The sequence below is a fragment of the Loxodonta africana genome, chromosome 25 (genome assembly GCF_030014295.1).
Source record: "Loxodonta africana isolate mLoxAfr1 chromosome 25, mLoxAfr1.hap2, whole genome shotgun sequence".
Taxonomy (NCBI): Eukaryota; Metazoa; Chordata; class Mammalia; order Proboscidea; family Elephantidae; genus Loxodonta; species Loxodonta africana.
Genome location: NC_087366.1, coordinates 34572312 through 34596840, shown reverse-complemented (window position 1 = coordinate 34596840; position 24529 = coordinate 34572312). Strand labels below are relative to the sequence as shown.

Below are 24529 nucleotides of genomic sequence, written 5' to 3'. Positions count from 1 at the left end.
TTTTTTCCCACCCTCTAGGTTGTCTCTTCACTTTTTTTTATGAAGTCCTTTGATAAACAAAAGTATTTAATTTTTATGAGGTCCCATTGATCTTTTTTTTTTTTTTTTCTTTGCTGCAGGTGCATATTTGATAGTTCATCCCTAAAAACTAGGTCCAACAGCCTCACCCGCACATTTTCTTCTAAGAAGTTTATGGTTTTAGTTTTCATATTTAGATCCTTGATCCATTTTGAATTGTTTTTTGTGTATGATATACTGCTTGGCACGTAGTTATCTTTTAAATTTAGTTCTTAAGTTAAACTCTTAATTTTAATTATTTTTTCATCAGAAGTTGTATATCATACCTATATTCAAATTGTGATATTTCATTGATATTATTTCACTGTCCTTTCTCCAGTCTCTGCCTCATTTTCACGTTGCTTAGTGGCAGATACAAAATGAGATAAATTTATCATCGATACACAAGCTTTATGCTATCCTACAGGGAGTCCCCAACATATGCTGTGTTTAAATTGTGACGAACTGCACTTACCACTGTCTCGGATTTTTTTTTTTTACATCTTAGTAATATGTAGTGCGTACAGTGTTGCTGCATTTAATTTGCTGATATTATCATTCTCAGATGTTTACTCGCAGATGTTCAATGTTATGATTTACTATCCAAAACACTGCTGTGTAGCAGGCTATGGCAATAATAATGAAAACTAGAAACAAAAATTAGGATTCAACTTATGTCAGAACTGGGTTTTTTATGTCAGAACCAGCTTACAGTGAAGTTATCAGAACAGAACTGTGTCACAAGTCAGGGACTACCTGTATTTACCTTGAAAAATGAGCAATAAAATTATATAGCAGTGTATAGACACCATTTCTTTGCACTTGCTGATTTTGATTCTGGGAACTTTCTTTCAACCTAAAAATCTTTTTTTTTACTAAGATTTTCACTTTGTCTTTTGATTACCTTCAGAAAGCCTAGAAAGATTTTTTTGGAAGCCTGAGTTAATCCCTTTTTTCTCTTTAATTTCATTTTCTTCCAATACAGTCATGCATCATATAACGTCTGTTGAGGCAACGGTCCAACTACATATACATCTGTGGTACCATAAGCTTTTTTTTTTTTTGAAGGGAAAGCAGCTCTTCTTTTGTTTATTATTTACCCCTAATGGCTTTAAAGACCCCAAACCCAGACTCTAGAAGCACTGGACCACCGGTAGGATACAGGCAGGTGAAGCAGAGGACTTGGCTGTGGGAGTGGGCTCTTAGCTTTGTCCGGGGAACAGGCAGGTGGTGGTGGCTGGGATTGTGGGGCCCGGACTGCTCCTTCTCCTCAGGCTGGCAGAGCAGCTGGCAGGGCTGGGCATACTTTACTTCATTCTCTCTTGTTTCCTCTTGCTCTGCTCCTGCCATCCCCCTCTCAGCTGCTGCCACTGGTGCCCCTACCTCTGGCCTCTGCCAGCAGCTCCAGCAGCAGCAGCAGCAGTGATGAGGACTACTGGAAGTGGGCTCCCATTAAGTTTTAGTAGGATTTACGGGGTTTGGTTCATAACTACAGGTTGTACGTAAGTTGTAAGTACAGAGGCTGCCTGTATGTAATATGGTGTCTGCACAGTGTCCACATCACGCAGCCTCTATTTCACAGAACGTTGGCATTAATGATGCATGACTGTACTACTAAAAAAGAAATTTTATACCTTATGTAAATTTTGAAAATAGTGTAAAATTTTATTTTCTGGAAAACAGTTGAAACTTGTTCCATGACCCTGAAAGCCTAAAGTAAAAGATTCTTTTCCCATCATTCAGCTGAATTCCATTATAAGTAGTATATAAAGGATAATCTACATTCTTTTTCCTATCTACTATTTGAAAGAAATGCACAGTAGTTATTAGATTGCAAATACCTTAGATACACACAAATTTCATAAAAATGTTCATGTCCATCTTCACACACACACACACACACACACACACACACACACACACACACACACCCCTGTCCTCACGTTGAGCTACATATTCTTCCAGGTTAGGCGTGCTGTGCCTCCTGAGGCTGTATAATCTTGCATCCTGTCAATGTCGGCTCTGGCCTGTAAACTCACTATTTCAAAACAAACAATGGCTTACTTCCCTTCTCGCACTAGAAATTGCAGTAGAGTTTTTGCATACATCATTTCATTCTGAGTTTAGATACTTTGTTATAGTAAGTAAAAGACACAAGTGGGACTTAAACTTATATCCGTATATTAAATCTAAGTTTTTTTTCAGCAACAGTACACTAAAGCAAGGTTTTTTTCTTTAGTCCAAACGTATAGGACACCATCCTAGTAGCCAATTCTTTCTAGTGTTAAAAGGCACAGTGACTTTCTGTTTATTTATTAACAGCTTTATTGAAATGTAATTCACATCCCATAAAATTCATCTTTTTAAAATGTACAACTCGTGGGTTTTAGCACATTCACAGAGTTGTGCAATCATCTCTACTATCTTATCCCAGAACATTTTCATCATCCCCAAAAGAAACCTCATACCTGTTAGCAGTCACTCTCCATTGCCATCCCCCATAGTCCTTGGCAACCACTAATCTACTTCCTATTTCTTTGGATTTGCCTGTTCTGGAATTTTCATAGAAGTGGAGTCATGCAGTATGTGCCCTTTTGTGTCTGACTTCTTTCACTTAGCATAATGCTTTCAAGGCTTATTTATATCGCAGCGTCTATCAGTACTTCATTCTTTTTTATGCCTGAATATATTCCATTGCATGGATATGCCACCTTTTGTTTATCCATTTATCAGTTGATGGATTTTTGGCTTTTTTTCGCATTTGGGCTATTACGAGTAAGGCTGCTATGAACATTTGTGTACAAATTTTTTGTGTGGATGTGTGTTCTCAATTTTCTGGGGTGTATACCTGGGAGTGGAATTGCTGGATCTTATGGTAACTCTGTGTTTAACTTTTTTGAGGAACTGCCAAACCGTTTTCACAGAAGCCGCATGATTTTACATCCTTGACAGCAATGTATGAGGGTTCCAGTGTTTCCATATCCTTACCACATTTGTCTTTTTGATGTTAGCCTCCTAGTAGGTGTGCAGTGTATCTTGTAATGGTTTTGATTTGCATTTCTCTAATGGCTAATAATGTGACGTATCTGTTCATGTGCTTGTTGGTCATTTGTACATCTTCTTTGGAGAAATATCTATTTAAATTCTTTGCTCATATTTTAATTGGATTATTTGTCTTTTTACTGTTGAGTTGTAACGTTGTTGTTATTGTTACGTGCTGTCAAGTTCATTCTGACTCTTTGCAACCCTATAGGACAGAGTAAAAACCACAGGGTTTCTAAGGCTGCAGTCTTTACAGAGGCAGATTGTCACGTCTTTCTCCCGTGAAGTGGCTGGTAGGTTCGAACCAATGACATTTTGGTTAGCAGCCTAGCACTTAACCACTGCGCCACCAGGGTTCCTGTTGTAACATTAAATATATTTTGGGTATAAGTCTCTTATCAAAGATGATTTGCAAATACCTTCTCTCATTCTGCTGGCTGTCTTGTCAATTTCTTGATGTCCTTTGAAGCACTGAAGTTTTTAATTTTGATAAAGTCCAATTTATCAAATTTTTCTTTTGCCGCTTGGACTTTTGGTATCATATCTAAGACACCATTGCCTAATTCAAAGTAATGATTTATGATCTTGTTTTCTCCTAAGAGTTTTACAGTTTGAACTCTTACATTTAGGCCTGTAATCCATTTTGAGTTAATTTTTGTGTGTGGGGTAAGGAAAGAGTCCAACTTCATGCTTTTGCATGTGGCTTTCCAGTTGTCCCCGAACCACTTATTGAAAAACTAATCTTTCCCCCATTAAATTGTCTTGGCATTTTCTTGAAAATCAATTGACCATAAATGTAAGTGTAGGCCCTCAATTGTATTCTATTGATCTATATGGTATTATGCCAGTACCATACTGTCTTGATTACTATAATTCTGTAGTAAGGGAAATGTTGAGTCCTTTAACTGTTTCTTTTCCAAGAATGTTTTGGCTATCCTGAGCCCCTTACATTTCCATATGAACTGTCAATTTCTGCCAAAAAGGCAGCTGGGATTTTAATAAGGACTGTGCTAATTCTATAGATCAATATGGGGAGTACTGCCACCTTAACAATATTACATTTTCTAATCCATAAACATGGGGAGTGTTTTCATTTATTTAGGTCTTTAATTTCTTTCAGTGTACAAATCTTGCACTTCTTTTGCTAAATTTATTGCCAGGTATTTTCTTCTTTTTTATTCTGTGTAAATGGGAGAATGTTTTCTTAATTTTATTTTCAGTCATTCATTGCTAGTGCTTGTATCCTGCAATTTTTCTGAACTCATTTCTTATCTCTAGTAGTTTTTCTGTGAATTCCTTAGGATTTTCTATAAGCAAGACAATGTCATCTATGAACAGAGATAGTTTTGCTTCTGCCTTTCTGATCTGGATGTCTTTTATTTTTTTCTTGTCTAATTTTTGAATTGCCCTGGCTAGAACCTCCAGTAAGGACATTTTTTAATAGAAGTGGCAAGAGTGGACACCCCTGTTTTGTTCCTGATCTTAGGAGGAAAGCATCCAGTTGTGCACCATTAATTGTTATGTTAGCTGTGGATTCTTTACGGGTGACCTTTATCAGGTTAAGGAGGTTCCTTTCTTTTCACAGTGTGTTGATTGGCTTTTCAGTGATCAAAGTTTGTTGAATTTTGTCAGATGCTTTTCCACATGTGTTGAGATGATCATGTGTTTTTCTTATGATGGCTTTACTGATTTTCTTCTGAGACATTGATCATTCCTTCTCAGTGTTGATCGCTTGGCCCCCTTCTGTTGTTTGACACTTAAAGGTTGAAATGCTCTGGGTCTTGATCTTGGGTCTTCTTTCTCAAGGTATAAGGTCACCAAGGGAGAACTTATTTGGCTTACCCCAAGGTATGAGATCACCAAAGGAGAACTTACGTGTCTTACAAAACCTTGTGTATTTTGATCTCTGCCTAACTTGTTTATCTCCCTTCCTCTCACTCTCGGTTTGCTCTTCTCCTGTAGCTTCCTGGACTTCTTTCTGCTCTACAAATATGCTAAGGAAGTTCCCATCATAAGATCTTTGCCTTGCATGCCTTTTCTGCTTGGAGTTCCCTTTCCCCCCATTTGTATGGCTGGCTCCATTTTTTGTCATTCAGATCTCCACTGGAATGCTATCTCCTCAGGGAGACTTTCCACGGCTCACTATAAGGTGTACCTGTAGGATCAAAATCAAGCGGGAGAAATTCAAATCACCAGGTAGGGCCTGAGGAAAGGAATCCTTGGGTAGACTTATAAACCACTCATAACATATTTTTTATACTTTCATTACCTCACACATCACATAATTGTGATTGTACAGATTACTGGAAACAAGGGTTATTTCCTGACTTAAAGGATAATTTCCAAAGAAAAGGGAAGGCCTTTTCTAAATTGCATATAGTTAAGAGTCTGAATCTTGCCATTAGAGTATAGTCTCTGTTTATCCAAGCCCTTCTTCACACTAGAATCTATTCCTCAGTTCTCAGACAATTGTAAAACTGAATAGGTTACAGAGACATCATGACACTGATGAGTATACTTAAAACATCTACGCTTCCTCAGCAGAAACCAAACTCTCCTGTCTTTATTTATTCTTTATTACTGAGGTCCCTACCAAATGAAACACAATAGTTTACCATCTAATTATTAGATTGTCTATGAACACCTACCTGTGGAACATTGAGGATCCTCAGTGCTCAGATGGCTAAGAGCTCAACTACAAACTGAAAGGTTGGTGGTTCGAATCAACCTAGATGTGCCTTGGAAGACAAACCTGGTGACCTGCTCTGGAAAGATCACAGCCTTGAAAACCTTAAGGAGTGCAGTTCTGCTGTGACACATATGGGATCGCCATGAGTCTGAATTGACTCCACAGCAACTTTTTTTTTTTAATAAAATATTGAAACCGTAAATGAGTTAATGATTTGGGAGAATTTGTGATTAAATGTCAGACTAAATAAACAGTATTTTTTAGAGGATTTGCTTTGTTCAAAGCATTGTGGTAGGAACTGGGAACACAAGTAAGCTTAAAATAGCTCTTGTTCTCAAGGTGCTTGCAGTCTAGCTGAAAATAAAAAAAAAATAGGAAACTGTGAAAGCAAACTGAGGGTAAAGGAAGTTCAGAAGGAGGGAAGCTCACTTCTTTCTTTGATGTTCTTTGTCTTGTTATTAAAAGACTTTGGACTTTTTTCTTTCCTTTTGTTTTTTTAAGAGGAGTTTTAGGTTACAGAAAAATTCAGCAGAAAGTACAGAGGGTTCACATCTACCTTCCTCTCACTGCACGCAGTTCTCCTCTTATTAACATCTTGCATTCCTGTGGTACATTTGCTGTAATTGATGAACCAATATTGGCACATTATTATTAACTAAGTTCATAGTTTACAGTAGGGTACACTCTTTGTGTTGTACAGCCATATGGGTTTTGGTAAATATGTAATGTCACGTATCCACTACTTACCGTATCCCGCAGAATAGTCTTACTGCCCTCAAAATGCCGTGCGCTCCACCTAGTCATCCTTCCTTCTTCCTCCTGACTCCTGGCAGCCACTGGTCTTTTTTCACTATTTTCATAGTTTGCTTTTTACCAGAATATCATATAGTTGGAATCATACAGACCAGCTTCTTCTTTTATTGGGTTGAAAATATACACAAAATGTATGCCATCTCAAGAATTTCTACGTGTACAATTCAGTGACATTGATTACATTCTTTAAGTCGTGCAACTATTTTCGCTGTCTTTTTCCAAATCATTCCACTACCATTAACATAAACTTAATGCCCCTTAAGCAAGAGCTCATGCTTCGTCCTTTCCTCCCACCCCTGGTAAAGCGTATGATCTTTGGTTTCTATGTAGTTGTGCTTATTTCATATAAGTGAGATCATATCATATTTGTCCATTTGTGATTGACTTATTTCATTCAACATGATGTTTTCAGTGTTCATCCATATTCTGGCATGCATCAAGACTTCATTTCTCTTTATGGCTGAATAATATTCAATAAACATTTTGTTTATCCATTCTTCTGTTGATGGACATTTCAGTTGTTTCAACCTTTTGGCTATTGTGAAAAGTGCTGCAGTCAACACTGATTGTTATGGATTGAATTGTGTCACCCAAAAATCTGTGTCAACTTGGCTAGGCCATGATTCCCAGTATTGTATGATTGTCCATCATTTTGTCATCTGACGTGATTTTCCTATGTGTTGTAAATCTTATCTCTGTGATGTTAATGAGGCAGAGTTAGAGGCAGTTATGTTAATGAGGTAGGAGTCATTCTACAAGATTAGGTTGTATCTTGAGTCAATCTCTGTTGAGATATAAAAGAGAGAAGTGAGCAGAAAGATGGGGGGCCTCATGCCACCAAGAATGAAGCAACAGGAGGGAGTGTGTCCTTTAGACCTGGGGTCCCTTAGCTGAGAAGCTTCTAGACAGGGGAAAGTTGATGACAAGGACCTCCCCTGAGAGCCAACAGAGAGAGAAAGCCTTCCCCTGGAACTGGCACCCTGAATTCAGATTTCTAGCCTCCTAGACCTAAACTGTGAGAGAATGAATTTCTTTTTTAAAGCCATCCACTTGTAGCTTTTTTGTTATAATGACACTAGATAACCAAGACACTGGTGTACAGGTTTCTGTTTGCATCCCTGCTTTTACTTCTTTTGAGTGTATGCTTAGCTTTGGGTTTGCTAGGTCATATGGTAGTTCTATGTTCAACTTTTTAAGGACCCACCAAACAATTTTCCAGAGTGGCTGTACCATTTTACATTCTCAACAACAATGGATGAGGGTCCCAGTTTCTCTACCGTCTCACCAACACCTGTTGATTTCTGTTTTTCTGATCATTGCCATTCTAATGGGAGTGAGTGGTATCTCATTGTAGTTTTAATTTGCATCTCCCCAGTGGCTAATAATGTTGAGCATCTTCTCAAGTGCTTGTTGTCCATTTAAATATCTTCTTCCATGAAAGGTCTGTTCAAGTCCTTTGCCCATTTTTTTTTCCTAATTGTGTTGTTTGTCTTTTTGTTAAGTTGCAGAGGTTTTATATATATATATATAGGATGTTAGACCCTTGTTGGGTATATGATTATTAAAATTTTTTCCCAACCTGTATGTTGTCTCTTCACTTTTTTGATTTAAGTCATTTGACGAACAAAAATATTTAATTTTTATGAGGTTCCATTTATCTATTTTGTCTTTTGCTCCTCATGCTTCTGTTGTTGTACAAACTGGCTTCTTAACAATATACATTTAAGGTTCTTCCATGTCTTCTCCTGGCTTGATAGGTCATTTCTTTTCATTGCCAATAATATCCCATTGTATAGATGCACCACAGTTTATCCTTTCACCTATTGGAGGACACCTTGGATGCTTCCAATTTTTGGCAATTGTGAATAAAGTTTCTATAAACATTTGTGTGTAGGTTTTTACATTGACATATATTTTCAACTCATTTGGGTAAATACCTAGGAGCACAATTGCTATATCATATGGTAAGCCTATGTTTACCTTTATAAGAAACTTCCAGACTATCTTCCGAAGTGGCTATACCATTTTGCTTTCTCACCAGCAATGAGAGCTCCTGTTGCTCTACGTCCTTGTCAGCATTTGGTGTTGTCAGTATTTTGGATTTTAGTCATTCTAATTTTAATAGGTGTGTAGTGTTATTTCATTGTGGTTTTGATTTGCAATTCCCTAAAGATATACGAAGGAACCCTGGTGGCACAGTGGTTAAGTGCTTGGCTACTAATGAAAAGTCTGTGGTTCAAACCCACCAGCCACTCTGTGGGAGAAAAGACCTGGCAATCTGCTCCATAAGGATTACCCTAGGGAGATTAGCCTAGGAAACCCTATGGGGCTGTTCTACTTTGTCATATAGGGTCACTACGAGTCAGAATCGACTTAATGGCAGATGACAACAACTACAAAGATCTATGAAGTTGAGCATTTTTTCATAGCTACTCATCTTTTTTTTGAATAAAACAACATTTGATACACTTGGCCACTCCTTCTTTTAAAGCTGTTCTTTTGACATCTCCCACGAAATGCTCCTAGTTTCCTTTCATAGCCACTCTTCTTCCTGGCCTCTAAAGGTTAGGGTGTCACAGGCTTCTCTATCTGGACTCTCTGCCTAGAGTGTTCTCATCTAGAACCTGCTGCTAAGAACTTTCCAGTTTATGTCTGCTGCTCAGAACTTCAGAACTCTGCCCAACTGCCTATTTGACACTTTTGCTTGGAAGTCTAATGCAACATGTTTAGACATGAACTCTCAATTTCACCACCATCCATTCAGATGCATTTCCTCCCTATGTCATGTACCCATGGGTTCTTTTAGTCTTACCTTCAGCTTTACAGAGTCCACTGACATCACCCTAATCCACGCCACCATTCCCTCCCTCCTCACCTCCCTGTATACCTCCTAACTGAGCTCACTCTTAGCTCTTCTCTTGATTCCATACAGCCTATTTTGTATGTAACAGGCATAGCGAGTTTTTTAAAAATGTAAATCAAATCATGTCACTTTCTTTCTTAATGCTTTCCTGTTAACATTGGACATACGTGGTCTACAGATAGGGTAACCACTCATCCCTTTTTGTCCTGGACAATCCTATCCAGTTTATCATTTTCCCGCATAAAAGTATACCAGTTTGAATGGAAATTATATGGTCCCTAAGGTTCTAAGGTTCTTCTGGAAAGTTCTTCATGTCTCTCTAGTCTCATCTCACGCTGCTCCCCCTTCAGTCAAAATGCTGCATCATACACCTGCCTTTAAATTCCTGGGAAAAGGACAGAGCTCACTTTTGACCACCTCCATAAATAAATATTGTTTACACATGCAATTTAAAATGTTTTGAAAATATATGTCATATCAGAGGCATGGTTACTATTGTCATAGGGAGAAGGCACTAATATGCCCCCACCAGTCTTGTACTAGCGCTTCATGTGTACATTCTTATTAGATCCTAGGGCAACCATGAGAGATTGGTGTAATTAACCCCATTTTGTACACAGTGAGGGTCCAGTTCAGCAAGTGGTTCTCAACTGTGGAATTTTGCCCCCAGGGGACATGTGGCAATATCTGAGGACATTTGAGACATTTTTGATTATTACGACTAGGGGTAGGGGTGTTAATAGTGGCTAGTGGTAGAGGCCAGAATGCTGCTAAACATCCTACAATGTACAGGACAGCCCTAGCCAGGAAGACTCATCTGGCCCCAAATGTCAGTGGTGACTAGGTTGAAAAACCTAGGTAATATAGCTAGTAAATAGCAGAGCCAGAACCTTTCTGACTATAAGGCCCAAATATGTTGTTTAAACCATCACACTCTGTCTCCCAAGGCCACAAAACAGCAAAAGCTAAAAACCTGAATTATGGAAAGCAATGAAGTATTAAATATTGACATTTCAGGGACAGTTTCACAGTGGAGAGGATATTACAAAAATAAATAGCCAATCACATTTGTTGTTGGTATTATTTTTAGTTTTTTTATTATTAGGTCTTGCTTTGGGACACTATTCATTTCAGAAGCTAATGAAGTTGCTATTTGTTGTTTATTTCAGGCGTCATTCTCTCAGAAGACCAACCTGTAGCACCCGTGTCATCTACCTCACCATGTGTCAGAAGGGAAAACTTGCCAGTTTCCAAAGTGTACATGCCAGAAACCATGGCCACATCAGCAATACCAACGAAGCCAGTTACCACAGAAACTCTACTCAGTAATAAAGTGAAGGGAAGAGGAGGCAAGGTGCAGCCCCCTTTCCGCCACCGATCAGAGGGCAGGCTAGAAGACAAAGATGCCTTGACAAAGTTGCCGCACCTGTCTTTGTCTCAGTATGACTTACTAGAAACAGACGTTTCTTTCCATCCCTGTGGGAGTGAGAACTCAGTCCTGATTCCAGAACCTACACATCATCCCAAGGGCTCCATCAGGGAACAGCTGCAAAGCAAGTCTCCTCAGGACAGACTGAGCAGCAGCTGCCCTCAGTGTAACACAGTCATTACCAGACAGGTGGAGGAGCTGCTGGACACTTCCTGCCAGGTGGATCCTCCCTTGGATGAGGAAGTTAACTACTCCGATAGTGAGGTAGCTGTTACCCTGATTGACACTTCTCAACCTGGTGACCCGCTGAGCTTGCATGAGCCGATTAAGATTGTCATCACAATGAGCAGTACACCAAACTCCATGACAGACTTGGAAAGTTCTCTCCACCTGAAGGTGATTAGCACAGAGAGAAATGCTCCAAAGTTAGATGCTGAGCCAGCTACCCAAGGGGTAGCCAGTCCTCCAAACGGCGAGCAGATGCGAATTCCTGTCATCACCCTCGAGCTTTCTGAAGATGGGCAAGGAGGCACTATTTGTCCTGAAGGCAATGGGAGCGAAAGGACACCAGAGAGACTGATGGTGGAGGAGTCCTCCAATCAGTGCTCTGGCTACGAATCTGGGGAGGGAGGTAATGCCACAAAAGACTATAGTCCTTCCCCAAGGGATCACTGTGAAGCAACCCCCCTACTCACACCCAATATGGCCTCCGAATCTGTGGGGGGAAGGGAAGGCCAGGCTAACCTTGACCCTTCGTCTTGTAGAAACAGCCAAGAAAAGAGACATGCCCGGGTCCTCAGTGTGGACAGTGGGACCGATGTCTTCTTGAGTAAGAGTGCCGCAGAAGTTACTAACGATAAAGAGAAAACAATGCCAACTTCCAAATCTGACTTGGAGGCTAAGGAGGGACAAATACCGAATGAATCCAACTTCCTAGAATTTGTCTCCCTGTTGGAATCAATTAATACTTCCAAGGTAGTGGCAGCCAATCAGTCGAATGGCTCAACAGAGCACAACAAAGAAAGCAGGCTTCTTGGAGGTACGAGTCCACCGCAGTTCTGTTCTCATGACACGAAGAAGGCAATAAATCTCTTTCTAATTCTCCTTCTGTGATTTGATCCTGAAAATAACAGGGCAGTTATTGTGCAGTTGTTTGCTGCTTGGCTTTGTAATTCATATTTAACGAATGTGCCAATACTAAGCTCTGTGATGAGCATATATTAAAAGTGAGATACTTTACCAGGAAGGTCCCTGGGTGGCACAAATGGTTTGCAGCAGACTAACCTAAAGCTTGGCAGTTGGCACCCACCTAGTGGTGTGCGGAAGAAAGACCTGACAATCTGCTTCTGTAAAGATTATAGCCAAGAAAATCCTATGGAGCAGCTCTACTCTTTAAACACATGAGGTTGCCAGGAGTCAGAATCAGCTCCATGGCAACAGGTTTTGTTTGTTTTTCTACCAGGGAACGTAAGGCATTGTGATGAATTTTTTGCTTCCCTAGAAGGCAAGGATATTTATTACCAGGGAAACAAGCCATTATATTTTACTACAGCAATGACAACTCGCTATAAATGTCTCTTCCTTCATATAATAGATGCATTGTGGGAAAGCTGGTTATAAAGCTGATCTCTGTTAAGTGACTCTCCTTTTCCTGTTGAATTCCATTCCATTATAAAATTCTATATGCAGAATTCTTTGATTATTTCAAGTTGTAAACATGATAATAACAAACACATAGCTCTTAATTTATGCCAGACGCTGCTCTAAGCCCTTTGCATACATTAGCTGGGGTGACCGCACAGGGTGGTTTGCCTAGGATGAGCTCTGCTTTTCATGTCGAAAGTTTCCCCAGGTTGACTGATACATTGTACAGTTATCCTTATATTAACTCATTAACTCCTCACATAACTTTATGTCATGGGTGTTATTATCATTCCTATTTTACACATGAGGACACTGAAGCTCAGAGGTTTTCACTAACTTTCCCAAGTTCATATCTCTAGTAAGTGGCAGAACTGAGGTTTGATCCCAGGCGGTCTGGCTTCCCAGCCCAACCTCATAATAACTGAACTGTATTGCCTACATGAATACGAAGATTCAATTTTTGTCAGTTTCCTCATGGATAAAATTGTTACTGGACTAGAGTTTTTATAAAATCTTTAAATTTCCACGTTTCTGTGATTTTTGAGTACATAATTTCTGCATCTCTCTGTGCTGAGATGGTGTTTATATGGAATGATTGCTTGCTGGAAGTCGTAGCTGCGCTTGGTAACTCCTTTTCTTTGCTGTAGGCTATAGCACTTCTTAGTGCTGGTATTATTCCATTGCTGCTGGCCACTCTGTTCTCTGGGACAGCCAGGAGCCGAGGCTTCCTGTATTGGTGGCCCTGAGAAATTCGCTCTTTGGTTTTTCTTTTTTCTTTAAAGAGCAATGCCAAAAGGAGTGCCATGCATGCAGATTGATCCTGCTGTCTTTTCAAGAGAGACTTAGCATGTACAGAAATTTGTTGTTAGGTGCGATCGAGTTGATTTTCCACCCATAGTGACCCCGTGTGACAAAGTAAAACTGCCCCATAGCTGATTTCCAGGTCTTTCTCCCTCAGAGCCTCTGAGTGGGTTCGAACTGCCAACCTTTTAGTTAGCAGCTGAGTGCTTGATTGCTGGGCCACCAGGCCTCCTGACCTGTTAAATTCAGTAAGTCTGAATACTTAATTATACAAAGTGAATCTGTTCTCTAATTTACTGTTTCTATGTATCTGGGATTTTACCTATAGAACTAGTTAAGAGCAAGAAAGATTTGGTCAAACCTTCTAACAAACATAAGCAGTCATGAAAGCAGGATTACTTTTTGATACAAGATTTGGGTGCTTATCATTTATTCAATATAAAGATTCATGCATCTAGATCAGCACTGTCCAGTAGAACATTTTGCAGTGATGAAATACCCCATATCTACTGTCTAATACTGTATCCACTAGCCACATGTAGCTACTAAGTACTTGACGTGTGGATAGAAACTGAGAAACTGAATTTTTAGTTTTATTGAATATTAGTTCATTTAAATAGCCACACATGGCTGGAGGCTCCCGTATTGGACAGTCCCCATCTGGACACCTTTGTGTCTCCTTGGGAAGCTGTGTGCATGGTGGACAGAACTCTGACTTTGGAACCTGGGTAAGCTTGGATGAGTTTTTAAATCCATCTGACTCACAGTTTCTTCAGTAAAACAGGAATAATATATTATAGATTTATTGTGAGGATTAAGTCAGGAAAATATATGAAAAGTCCTGATACTTAATGCACTAAAGCCTTTTATTCCGATTGCCCCCTCAGGCCATATATATAGTTTATCTGGCTTGTCCACTTAAGTTTCCCATCCTTTTAAATTCTTTAGCCAGCCATGTTCAATCCGAACAGTATTAAATTGGAAATCTAGTGTCATGCAAAGAGATATGGATACTCTAAGAGTTTCTATGGAAGAAAATAGGCTTGGATGTCAGGAACTTGGAGTTAAAGCAGGGAGGGAGGCATTGGAATGGATTATATGCCTCTGGCTAGAGGTTTTTAATTGAAGGAAGAAAGGAAAGGACTATAGTAAGTCTTCTAGTTCTTGTAAGGCAGTTAATGCCAAAGGTCACAGATTAGATAGCTAACCTAGAGGTAATATTGCCTTACTTCTCGATCACCAAAGAATATTTTGTTGTTTACTGTAATCTAAAAACCCAATTTTGAAGAATATTTACAAAACAATGTAACAGTTTAAAGATATTAGCAGCCTAGGGAATTGTCTTAGTCAAGGTTCTCTAGAAAAACAGAATTACATACATATGTATGTCTCTCTATATATACATATTTATATCTCTATCCACCTATCTACAAAGAGACATAGGGATTGGCTCACATGATTGTGGGGTTTGGCAAGCCAAAATCTGTAGGTCAGGTGACAGGCTGGAGACTTGCTGGCTTACATCCCAAGATTCATAGGTCAGGTGATGAAAAGAGTACAGAGTGGTGAGAGTGCAAGTTCTATTTATATATAGTTTGGAGGCAGACCACACCCTAAGGAAACTCCTTTTTCAAATGATTGATTGATTACATTATATTCATGTGCATTGTGGAAGAGGATTACGTTACATTGCACTAGATTGCATTATGGAACAGCAACTAATCTAGTGTTTGGCCAAACTACAGGGAACCATAGCATAGCCAAGCTGACACACAGAATTAACCATCACAGGAATGTTACCTAATCTTTTTTCTGCAGGACAATAGAACAATGCTTGAACTTTAACATGATCGAAAAAGTATATGTGATTTCCCAATTCTCTCCAACACATGCTTATTTCTAGCCCCATTCATCTCCACAAATAGCTTTAGAATTATCCTTAGACTTTGATAATATCCCAAAGCTCAAAGCTGTGGAAAACCACATGCAAATATTTATCAAAATACATTTTAAAATACATTTTTATGCAGATATTTTACTTCTAGAAGTTTCTAAGAACATAATCATGGATATATGCAGATTTCTTATTGAAGAACTGAAAAATTGAAACATCCTAAATTTATGACAATAAAATAGTGCTAGTTAAGTAAATTATCCTGTATCAATGTAATATCATATAACCACCATGTTTGGATGATGTAGAAGAATATCTAATGACATTGTATATTTATATTGCCTTAATATAAATATAATAGTCATAAAACAACATCTGTATTATGATTTCATTTTTGTAAAATGGAAAAAAGACTGGTGTGATACACAGCAAATTGCCTCCAGTGTTTATGTGAAGGATGACAGGGAAAAGAGTGATTTAAATTTTTTTTTCTCTTGCTTTTCTCTAGTTTTAAATTATATGCAATGAATATATATTGATTTTATAAACAAAAATTCCCATAAATTTTTAAAGGGAAAAGGAAAAAAAACTTGTCCATATGCTGACATATGAAATGTACCCATTTAAGAGACAGGGAGACTAAGCCATGATAAAGTGATGTGAACAGATAAATCCAAACACATGCAGTGATGAAGGAGTAGGGCTTTCTGAATGCTTGTTTTCTTCATCTTATTTTTCTGTGCCTTGCTGTGATTTTTAAGTGACATTATCACTGGCTAATGCTGTTTGTTATGATAGGGCTTTTTCATAAATGTGTTTCTTGAAAAATGTGAAAACACATCTTGGCAAGCTGTCAAATGAAATGCAAATATTTTTGTACTGATCAAATTTGAGCAGTGGTTTCACAGGTGTGCTGGAAATGGTTGTCTTTAGGACTCACATAGAAGCCAGCAATGTTTCTCTAATTACTTGAAGTCTAAGATTGGAAAGCCTTGTTATATATGTAATAATTTGATTCAGACCCCTTGGGAGCTAATAACTTTACCCATTGAGGCAGATCCGTCCTAGTGGTGTGTCTAGGGAGGGTCCAGTCCTAAGAAGTACATTCTGTTCAGGGGTACCCTTCTCTCAGGCCCATGTTGGTGAACTGTAGAACCCAAAATTTACTCAGAAGAAGGTAGCTACTGGTACCTTGCTCGTGACAATACAATGGTCATTTTGACCTTAAAAGTGGCTGATGGGGTGTGTCCTAGATAAAGGAAAGACTGATCTCACAAACATTACAGCCTAGGAAACCCTCTGGGGCAGCTCTATTCTGCCCTTCCCTTTAAGAACCATTGGGATATATGGTTGTCCACCAACATCTTCAATTTTGCATAATGTTGTAAGCTATGACCCTTATTAAATCATTCTGTATCTATACATCTTGGAATTCTCATCCACCTTAAAATATTCTCAGGGTGAAGACTTAGTATCTCATTATGACCTGTACGGTGTTGGCTGTATAGTTAAAGATCAGCTACACTTAACATGTGTTTGCTTCATGAAGGAACCATTCTACCTTTCATTTGAAGATATAGATTTGGAGAATGAGAAGGAAAAATTGATAAGATTATGAAATGATAAATGGTCCTAAAACTCTGACATAAGAGTAGCAATAGCCAGGTTTGTTAATATAACTTTTGTTTTATCTGATGCTGTCCATTTGTGATTTATGAACTTTTCAAGCCTAAGTGTTCCAAATGGGTGATTTCCAACCTGGGCAAGCCCGTGGTAACTGGAGTTACTTCAAGGAAGTCCCTGACTCCGTATGTAAAATAGATGGTGTTTGTAGATGTTTCCAGGGCAATAAAGACACGTCTCAAACATACAAGTACTTCTGGTTTTCAAGTATACTTAGGTGCTTTCATAATTAGGAAGCCCTGTGGCACAATGGAGCCCTGGTGGTCCAGTGGTTAGGCACTTGGTAGCTAATCAAAAAGTTGGCAGTTTGAGCCTGCCAGCTGCTTCTCAGGACACAGAGGTGGCGGTATGCTTCTGTAAAGATCACAGCCTTGGAAGCTCTGTGGGGCAGTTCTGCTCTGTTCGATAGGGTTGCTATGAATCAGAATCAACTTGACAACAATGTGTTTGCTTTTTTTCTGGGCGGTACAATGGTTAAGGGCTTGGCTACTAAATGAAAGGTAAGTGGTTCAAACCCACCCATGGATCTGCAGAAAAGACCGATGACCTGCTCCCGTAAACATTACAGCCTAGGAAACCCTCTGGGTCAGCTCTACTCTGTCCTTCCCTTTCATGACCATTGGGATATATGAGGTGGCATAAATGTCCACCAATACTTTCTGCCTCCCGTGTTTCTTGGGAAACTTTCCCGTTTTTGTGCATGCTGCTGCAAAATAGAGGCTTATATAACTGTTTGAAGTGGAAGGAATGGGCGTATGCCACAAGTTACTGTTTTTACAGGGTATTATATGACGTGATGTTGAGTGGATGTTTTTGGTATAAAAAATACAGATTTTGTTAAGTTTTTTTTGGGACATATATGTCCCATTGGACTCTGTAGGGGGAAGAATTAGAAGGACACGTATGTCTTTCTGGATTCAGAGAGTAGGACTGGTGGGATGAGGCAAGAAAAAAATCCATAGTACCTACCAAAAATTCAAACAAATGCAATGATTCAGTCGGCATTCCATTAATGAAAACACATGGTATTGACAAAAAATTCAAAGCAGAAAATAATCGGGTCTTGATAGGGATTCTGTACGGTCATTATGAGTTGAAAGGTGACACAACAACTTTCATAATTAATATAATGAAAATTTATTGAAAAGCATTCTGAATTCATAGGAGCTGGTGGTGCAGTGGTTGAACGCTCAGCTGCTGACTGAAAGGTTGGTGGTTTGAGGCCACCAGCAACTGTATGGGAGAAAGATGTGGCAGTTTGCTTCCTTAAAGATTACAACCTTGGAAACTCTGTGGAGGAGTTCTACTCTGTCCTATAGGGTCACTGTAAGTCAGAATCGACTTGATGGCCATGAGTTTTTTTTTGGTTCTATTTACAATTTCTGTCTATGCTTATTTCAGATTTGGTAATTTATTTCCAAGTGCTTTCACATGTACTTTCTTCTTTAATATTATATTAACCCACAAGAAGCAATGTTTTTCAGATATCTGTTCCCAGGAGAAAAAGGAGGAAATCCTGGAAAGTGAAAAGCCCAGTGGACACAATTCCAGACAAGGAAAACTGGATGTGCAAAGTCAAGACCACACTAACACGAGCCCTGTGTTCACTGAACCTGCCAAGATTACGGCCCTGTAAGGATAATTTACTTAGCTTCCCATTGGTGCAAAGTGTGAGACCGCCTCATTTACAGGCTGCTTCTTTTAATGTTTTATTGAGGATAAGGAGAAATTCCTAATAGTTTTTGAAACTTTTATGTATGTTAAGTTTCCAGGGCAATAGACAAAGACAAATAATCTACAGGGTAACTTCTCAACAAGATAGTTCCGTCTTGCAAGTCGTCAGTGGGCCTGAAACATCTGTGCAAGATGAGATATCTGTGGATGCTATGCATGTCTTCATTGATGAACACGGTAAGTCTTGAAAGCTCTTTAGTAAGGGGCTTTGGGGATAGCTGGCAGCTTTCTCAGGACTCACTATGGTCTCTTAGCCTGAGCACCAAACTTTGGAACAAGAAAACTTGGTTGTATGATTGTGCACAGAATGTTCTTAGAGAATGTTGTGCTCCCTCCTGGCTCAGGGACTTTACACACACCATGTCCATATGCCTGCAATGCACTACACACACGCACACACACACACACACACTGTATTTTGACGCAAATAACACGTGCCTTCTACTTTTGTTTGTCTACTGCTCCCTCCAACCAGGGAGTATTTTCCTAAGCGTGCTATGCTAATTTTTTTACAGCAACATGTAAAAATAAATTGGCATAGCAGCCCTTATGAAAATACCTTGCAGTGGGAGGGAATTGTTGGCAAACAAACGTAGAAGGCGTGTAATGTTGGTGTAAAAATCTGGCACTTCAGATACCAATTCTAAAGGAAAACCTTTCCTGGACTGCCCAGACTTGATCAGGTTCCTCTGCTTTTTACTCTCTTAATATCCTGTTCTTTTCCTTCTTTGATTCTATTATATTTATAATTACTTATTTACTTATAAAATTTCATTAATGATATTTTCCCCCTTGAAAAATTGTAAACTTCAGGAGGGCAATGCCCAGCACCCAATAAATATTTGTTGGCTGTAGGTTGAAAATCTGACCTTGATGTATTGTTTCACTGCCTTGTTATAAAATTAAAGATCACAACCTTGGAAACCCTGTGGGGCAGCTCTACCCTGAAAGAGCCCTGGTGGCACAGTAGTTAAGCACTCAGCTGCTAACCAAAAGATTGGCAGTTCAAACCCATCACCCGCTCTGAGGGAGAATGATGTGGCAACCTGCTTCCGTAAAAGATTTACAGCCTTGGAAATCGTGTGGGACAGTTCTACTCTGCCCTGTAGAGTCGCGATGAGTCGGAATTGACTTGCCGGCAATAGGTTTGGTTTTGGTTTGGTATATATAGATCAGTAGTTTATAGTTTTAAGTGCTTTTCAATCTGTAGAAATACTAAGACAATGGTTATTATGAGAGTGGCTTTTATGTTATAAAGAAAAACATTATCACTTATATCAAAGCCGCTAGAGGGGCTCTTTCCTCATGAAGTTTCTTTGGATATAGTTATAATTTGTAATATTTCTCTGAAGAAGGTACTCCTGAGAACATTTTTGGGGAGAGACTTTTAGAAGAGCAACTAATTTTTACACTTCAATACCTGAACCCTCTTTAGAAGAGCTAATTTAACTCTGTAAGTTAATTCTGCTGCCAATTTTCCTCATTACCAGACACCTCATTGCTCAGGTGCTGTGACACTGCTCATTTGCACAGCCAGTGGGGGATGGCACGTCTGTGAAGCCTCTTTGTGCACCCAGTTCTGATGGGACTGCGTACAGAAGACACCCAGCTACAGCACAGCACAGATCACATTGACACGAGAAGGGAATACTCACACAAAAAAGGAAGAGAATATATAAAAAGCGAATGTAGAGAAGATACAAATCAATCAATACAAAGCAATTAATAAGTAACCAACGTGAAAACTTAAGTAAGCAAATTATCGGTGAGGTAGGGCAAGAACAATTCCATAGTGAGGCTTCTTTTATATATTCTTCATCTTCTCACGATACACATTTTGTGGAGAAATATAAGGGATGGACCCAGATTGTCAGCTAAAATTATTAAAGTGGTCAAAAAAACAAGTTCCTCTACCTTGAAAATAGCATATGCCAGAACGGTCAGATGTAAGTCATTGTATAACATCCTTTGCTGAAATTTCTTGATTTTATAGGGGAAATTAGATCCTGTTATTTAAAATCTGGAAATCAGAAAGAAGGACCTTTGCAACATCAGCCGTCAAATTATGACTGGTTTTCGAATACTCGGTAAGTGGAGCTTTATTTTTAGGTTTGGGAGTTGTTACATTGCTGGGGGCTATGCAACTTGCTTGAACTGAAAATGAAGTGAGGGATCCTGGTGTAGAATGAATGTGTTAATCAGCTTGTAGGTTGTCAAGGCCTGTGGTTCTGGTGTTAAAGAACAAGAAAACCCTACTTTGTAGAATAAGAAGCTTTTCATAGTAGCCACTGCCAAAAATGAACATAATTTGTAGGTATAATTAGAGAAGAACCCTATGTAAGCATGATCCAAAAAGAAAACAAACAAACAAACCCCGTTGCCATCGAGATGATTCCGACTCATAGGGACCCTACAGGACAGAGTAGAACTGCCCCATAGCGTTTCCAAGGAGTGGTTGGTAAATTAGAACTGCCGACCTTTTGGTTAGCAGTCCAGCTCTTAACCACGGTCCCGCCAGGGCTCCATAAGCATGATAATACTCATACTTGACGAAAGATGGTGACGACCACTCGAGAACACATTAAACATGTCCTAGTGGGTTGGTTAAAGATATTAGCTCTCATTCACATGGATGAAGGTAAGCTGTTTATAGACAGATCATCTAAACGTCATTCTTATTTTACTTCAGGATGTGTTGAATAAACCAAAACCAAAAACGAAAAAACCCATTGCTGTCGAGTTGATTCCGACTCATAGGTTTCTTATTTTAATTAAATGGATATTAAATTAGCCTGCATACCCTGAACATACACTAATAAATGGCAACGTTAGGCAAACTGTAGACCTTCTTCGTGGCAGACTGAGCTCATACTGAGTTTAAAGGTTCTTTGCAGAGAATCCAGATGAACGTGTATCAGTTCCCTGCTCTAAATGGAGAAGTGAACTTTATCTCTTGCTTTAGAATTGTATGTAACATTGAGGATTTACGGGGGGCTTTGTGCGATAACTGGAATGGCTGAGGCTTCACACCTGGAGAGTATAAAAGGAGTTATGTTATTTATGTTAGTTGCCATGGAGTCAGCTGTGACTCATGGTGACCCCACACGCAACAGAACGAAATGTTTCCCAGTCCTCTTCACTATTGTTGGTATGCTCGAGTCCATTGTTGTGGCTGTTGTGTTCTGCCTTCCAACCCAAGGGGCTCATTTTCTAGCACTATATCAGACAATAAGGAGCCCTGGTGCCACAGTGGCTGAACGCTCAGCTGCTAACCGAAAGGTTGGTGGTTTGAACCCACCAGTGGCTCAGCAGAAGAAAAGACCTAGCAATCAGCTCCCATAAAGATTACAGCTTGGGAAACCCTATGGACAGTTCAACTCTGTCCTGTAGGGCTGCTATGAATCGGAGTCGACTGGATGGCACACAACAACAACAACATATCAGACAACATTCTGTTGTGATCCGTAGGGTTTCATTGCCTAAATTTTGGAAGTAGATTGCCAGGCCTTTCTCCCTAGGCTTTTTTAATCCGGAAGCTCCACAAAAACTGGTGGCATAGCTTCCAGCATCATAGCAACAAGCAGGTCACCATAATATGACAAACTGACAGACAGGTGGTGGAAAAGGCATTATAATTGCAAATCCTATGATCCTGTGTCCTTTTCCAAGCTCAAAGTTTCCTTCCTAGGTGTTTATGGGAAGTTCAAGGAGTGCCTCCCACATGCCTAGAATAGAGTCTGTCTTTGACCTTCCAGTCAGACTTCCATGTGGAAATCTGCTAAGTCCCAACCTTTTCAAGGCATTCTCCCGCCACTGCCATGCAGGCTCTCAGCGTTTGGTACACCTAGTGAGCGCTGTGTCTCTCCCTGTCACACAGACCCCACTGAACCTGGGCGCTGAGGCAGCCCTGCTTCTGTGGGACACATACCCAGCTCTCCGTAGCCCACCTTTCCTTCCTATCTTCCCCATCTTCTTCAGGCCCCCGCCCACCAATAAAACGCAAACAGAAAACAAAATACCTCCGTCTCCAGCCAAAAATCCAAAGTCCCCATGCCAGTGGATTCCCGAGAGGGGAGGGATCTCTACTCCAACCTCCCAGAATATTGTGTTGCAATGATCTGATGAGCTTAGTTGTCTATGATGGCAGCTTTCTCAGATGAAATGCTTACTTGCTTGAGAAAACAGCTTTGAAAACTGTCATATTATTTTGCAATCTCCAGTTGAAATTTGTGGTGTTTTTAACTACATTTAGAGCAAATACAGGCCTCTCTTTGTTCTTGTTTTACTGGGTAAATGTACTTCATGTTTCCCCTACTTAAATAACTGCACTTACTCGCCTCTGATGCCAGTTAAGATAAGACCACACGGGCAAAGCCTTAAAAAACGAAAAATACGCAATGTGCAAATAAGGATTAAAGAGAGTGCCTATTGAGTTTTCTCTAAGCACCACTTTTTTAAACCATTCTTCATTCACCAAAAGCCACCTATTAACTTGCTTTTACCCCTTAATTACTTTTTATTAAATTTCCTCCAACTCTTGCTTTTTCTCATTTCCCCTGCGTTTCCTTACCACATTATAGTTTTTATGTTTAGCCTACCTTCCATTTCTACAGCTGCCTGGACTTAGCTTTGCCACAATGCGTTTCCTCTTAGTGAAGCAGCTTTTGGAGAGAAGGCCAGGCTGTGACACTGCTGAGGTGTTGGGGGATATCGAACATGTTTGTGCTGAGCTTGCTCGTGAGGCCGTGTAGTTTTGTGCAAAGTCTCAAAACAACAGGCCTTCCTACCTCTGCCTTGTTGTGATGGCGTTTTACTGGTTTTGCGTCTCTTGAGAACCCAGCCTAAGACACTTGTCATGGACATTGAAGGGGTAGGCCCCTTTCTGTTACAAATGACGGAAACCCAAGTCAAACTGGACTACTTGAAAGTGGGAGTTTTGGGTTCATGTAAGTGAGAGGTCTCAGGCATATCTGTCTTCAGGAGCTTCTGGGTACAGAGATTCAGATGTTGCCATCAGGCTGTGAGGTCTCATTCTTCATCCCTCCCCAGCTCCCCTGTTTTGACTCTGCTCCCAGTCTCATCTTTGTAGTCAAATAATGGCTGTCGTAGTCCCAGACCATACATCTCATCCTAGTCCAGCAGGAACAGCATGTTTCTTTCCCATGAAGCCTAGCAAGAGTTTCATCGTGTCTGATTGGTTCTGACTGGGTTATGTACCCTGAGCCAAGGGACACACTTAGCATGGGCCTGCTTACACAGGCAGAGCTGGAATTGTAGGTAGGGCCCCTCTGAGAGCGGGGAGAGGGACCTGGCTCTCCAGTGGGAAATTGGAGTAGGACTGGTAGATGCCTCACAAACTCCCAGCTCTGTGAAAGGGCAACTGAATTAATTTGCAAGCTTCTTTAAAGAGAAAAATTTTGTAAAAGCTTTTTCCCCTTGAAAAAAAGCTTTATGTGACATCCCTACTAGCCTCTAACATTGCCTGAACACAGCCTATTCCATATTCATGTTCCAGCATGTTCTGCAGTATGAATTTGCCTCATATGCCAAGTTCTTGGTCTTTGGCGACCAGCTCTTTCCACAAATTATTTGACAGGGTGTTGGCCTTAAGAGTCCTAGGAAAGAGTGACACATTACCATGTGTAGCTTCTTTTTTTTCGTGCTCCGAAAAGAAAATAAAATAATACACATGTTTACTCTTATATATATAGAATATTCTTTGGGAATGTACATTTTCCCTACAGTGTCTACTCTTTTAAATGTTGTTCTTTGAGACGGGTAGTAGAGAGGACTTGGTTATGGAGTACTGGGGCAATTTGATGATCCATTTGGGCATAGTAGATGTGTTATGCTTCCTGTCTGGTGTATGAACACAAAGCT

At 39.8% G+C, this 24529-nt stretch overlaps 1 protein-coding gene across 1 annotated transcript in view; it reads left to right on the top strand.

Moving 5' to 3' along the window:
- PCNX2 (pecanex 2) overlaps window positions 1-24529 on the top strand; it is a 360142-nt gene that overhangs the window by 29605 nt on the left and 306008 nt on the right. Inside the window, exons 5-8 of the mRNA XM_064276483.1 lie at window positions 10634-11932; window positions 18400-18547; window positions 18681-18826; window positions 20643-20736. Coding sequence (XP_064132553.1) covers window positions 10634-11932; window positions 18400-18547; window positions 18681-18826; window positions 20643-20736 — 1687 coding nt within the window. The remainder of the gene's footprint in view (window positions 1-10633; window positions 11933-18399; window positions 18548-18680; window positions 18827-20642; window positions 20737-24529) is intronic.